The sequence below is a fragment of the Mus caroli genome, chromosome 11, assembly GCF_900094665.2.
Source record: "Mus caroli chromosome 11, CAROLI_EIJ_v1.1, whole genome shotgun sequence".
NCBI classification, from domain to species: domain Eukaryota; kingdom Metazoa; phylum Chordata; class Mammalia; order Rodentia; family Muridae; genus Mus; species Mus caroli.
Window position 1 is genome coordinate 101039673 of NC_034580.1, and position 3549 is coordinate 101043221.

General features: G+C 42.0%; 1 protein-coding gene across 4 annotated transcripts in view; it reads left to right on the top strand.

The window, feature by feature from the left end:
• The window catches only part of Efcab3 (EF-hand calcium binding domain 3), a 25762-nt gene that overhangs the window by 10266 nt on the left and 11947 nt on the right, over positions 1 to 3549 (top strand). For all 4 annotated transcript variants that reach the window (XM_021177459.1, XM_021177460.1, XM_021177461.1 and 1 more), the window contains one exon: positions 528 to 599. In XM_021177459.1, the coding sequence (XP_021033118.1) occupies positions 528 to 599 (72 nt within the window). The remainder of the gene's footprint in view (positions 1 to 527; positions 600 to 3549) is intronic.

Below are 3549 nucleotides of genomic sequence, written 5' to 3' on the forward strand. Positions count from 1 at the left end.
CCTCCCTCTCCCTCTCCCTCTCCCTCTCCTCCCTCTCCTCCCTCTCCCTCTCCCTTATACCTTAACATTGCTTCTGTTGGCTATAGGAGAATACTTTGATTCTAGTAAGAACAAGTCATGAAGACTGAAATAAAGAAGAGGATTATAAGTTTAAGACCAGCATGGCTACATCAGGAGGCACTACAAAAATAATCTCTTTAAGGAGAACAGAAAGGAAACCAAGGTTTACCTAAGCATCTTTCCATCCCCCAAGTATGCTGATTTTAAGTGTTAGGTTGCTCAGGGTACTTCAGCTTTTATACTTAGTATATGTTAAATAATTAAAATGCATCCTAGCTCAGCATGGTAGCAGACATGTGGAATCTCAATAAACCAGAGGCAGAAGGATGACAAGTTTGCAGCACGTCTAAGCTATACATAACAAGCTTTTGCCCTCCCCTCTCCCTCCTCTATATCTAAGTTATATACTTAATATAACATATAAAGTTTAGAGACATTCTTGTTCTGAGTTTGTATTCCTGTTGCAGGGGACGGTAAGATCAACTTCTCAGATTTTATAAATGTGTTGACAGATAAGAAACTCTTCCTCAAGGCTGTGGGTGAGTAAATGTCACTTAGAACATAGATGATGTCACTTAGAACATAAATGATGTCACTTAGAAAGGTTGGACAGCCCTTCCCACTGCACAGAAAACACTATTTCTTAGCCCTGCAGTCAGACAAATCAAGAATGTAGAGCCCAGAATGTGCTTTTTTTTCTTGCACAGGTCAGACAAACCGAGAGTATCAGAATTGCAGGTTAAATAAGTCAAGCAGCCCCTGCCCTCCAGCAGGGACACTGCTCTGTCTCCAATGAGAACAAAAAAAGCAACAGATGCAGAAAACTTTAGCTTTCCTTTAGTCTTTAATATTTTTAAATTTATTTTTTGGGTACCTTGCCTTACATGTCTGTGTCAGATCTCCTAGAACTAGAATTGCAAATGGTTGTTAGTATACATGGGTGCTGGGAATCGAACCCAGGTCCTCTGGAACAGTAATCATGCTCTTCACCACTGAGCCATCTCTACAGCCCTTTGTCTTCCTTTCATAGTGTTTTTAGTTCTTAGCCAAGCACATGTGGTACTTCCAAAAGCATTCCTTTTACAAAGGAACGAAAGAATGAACGAACGAAAGAAAGAGAGAAGGAGAGAAAGAGAAAGAAAAGGGAGGAAGAAAGAAAGAAAGAAAGAAGGAAAAAAAAAGAAAGAAAGAAGGAAGGAAGAGAGAAGGAAGGAAGGAAGGAAGGAAGGAAGGAAGGAAGGAAGGAAGAATAAATTTTTCTAGTGCATAGAGAATGTACTATTTCATGCACTGCTGAAGCCATGAAGAGGCTGGGAGGTTAGAGAACACATTCTCACCTTCGTGGCTCAATGCTGTGCGTTCTGAATCTGTCATCAATCTCTTATGCTGTTTCTGAACTTAACAGGCTGCCTTGCAAAAATCTAACCACTATTCATATCATACTCTCTAGGATTCTAGATCCCAAACCCCATGTGTAGTTTTGAAAACATACCCACTCTTAAACTGCAGAACTTCCCTATGACAAAAAAAAAAAAATTAAGAAAATAAAAAAAAATTAAAAAGAAATGGTGCTAGCAAACACTGTAATTGAGGGGAGCCTCCCAGCCTGGAGCAGGTGAAAGAAAACACAGAGTAGGACTTTGGGGTGGCGGTGGTCTCTGGCAGTTCTAGCTCTCTAACTATACTGAATGCTGATGATAACTTCTAAAAAGTCCTAAAACCTTTCCCACGAAATCTGAGGGATAAAAACTGCTAGCTTAGGCTATTAACACCTGTAAGCCTAACAGCAAGGTGGAAGAGGGATTAAGAAATGTAGCCTTTGTTCTATCTCTGCAGGAATTGTGAGGCTCTAACTTTCAGACTGCTAGTTGAAGTCTCAGGAAGAAAAAGGGACCCTTTGAAAAGTGAATTTAGTGTTTATTTCTAAGTCATAAAAAGTTTCCTATGAAAGCTCTCTAAGATAAAGGGGGAAAGTGGAATGACCCTAAGCAGGACAAGGAGTGCTAAAAGAAGGGGAATAAGGATAATAATGCTAAGAAAAATGAGGACAGGAGAATGAGTGAGAGAGAGACAGACTGTTGGGAACTAAAAAGGGGGGCCCTGGGGACAAGGGGGAAGGGGAAAGACCCACAACTCACCAAAGTTTTACCTATTTTCTGGTCTGGTCTCAGGTGTGGGAGAGCTGCTATACACTTTCCACTCATCCCTGGGTAGGCATTCAAGCCTCTGACCCACTCTTCAGGGGGTGGCCAAGGGGCAGCCCTACCTGGGGAGCTCTGGGGCTACTTTGCTAAAGCCACCAGGGTTATGGGAGAGAGGGATGAGGGAAGAGGTTCCCAACACTGACAAGAGTGAGTGCAGCAGATCTTGACTGGAGCACAGGAAGGCCTTCTAATGGGAGATTAGAAACAGCTCATTAGGAGAAAGCCTGTCCCATCATCCAAGCACAGTGGGCCTTGATGAGCAGAGACATTCTATGGTTTTAGAGCTTTATTGTAGAAAGGCAGGGGGAGAAAGAGAAAGTAGAAAAGAGAGGGGGGAAGGCTAGAGAGAAAGAGAGTAGGAGGAGAGAGGAGAAAAGGAAAAGACAAAGAGAAAGGAAAGAGGAGAGAGGGGTGAGAGAAGTGAGAGGTAAGAGAACAAAGGAGTGAGAGGTAAGAGAGTAAGAGAGCTAAGAGAGCGAGGTGGGACTGAACAGTCCTTTTTATGGTCTTCACTGTTGCTAGGTAACTGGGGAGGAGTTTAGCCTGAAGGTCAGAAGCTTGGGCCATTGCCTACATGACTTCTACCCATGCTTCTCTTGTGTGTGTGTGGGGGGGGGGGGCAGTAACTTAGGCAGGAGCCAAAGTTCCAGGAGCATGAGGGAATGCCTACCATGTCATTTAGGTGAATTATCACCACCGGGGTTCAGACTTCAGCTCAATTGGACACCAGCCTGTAGTGCATAGCCCAATGCCCCACAACAGACCTCTTCTCTTTGTCCTCAACACACATCTTTCAAAATACATGATCACATGATAAGAAGTTCATTACAAGTTTACACATAAATTAAAATCAAAAATCGAATATGTTTACAACAGAGAATGTTTACATGCATATCTATTAGGATTAATTATCTGGTTAATCATATCATCACCTTTCATAGCTCCATAGGCTCATGGAGAGTTAAAAACCATAACTAAGTTATTAGTGAAGTTTTATATAGATAAACTCAGTCAACATTTTACCTTCTATCCTAGCACCTATAATAAATAGTAGTTTGCTTTTTATGACCCTTGGTTAATGGTTTTACAACCTTTTGGAATGTGCTCTGAGTAGTAGAAGCAATTAACTGGTAACAGAGACTGGCAGGGTCAGAGGTCTCATTGTGGTTTAAATATTAGAAAGGACCTAATAGCAGTCCCACTATAAAAGAGCTTAGTAACCAGAGGATCCAGCAATACCTCTTCTGGGCATATATCCAGAAGATGTCCCAACCGGTAAGAAGGA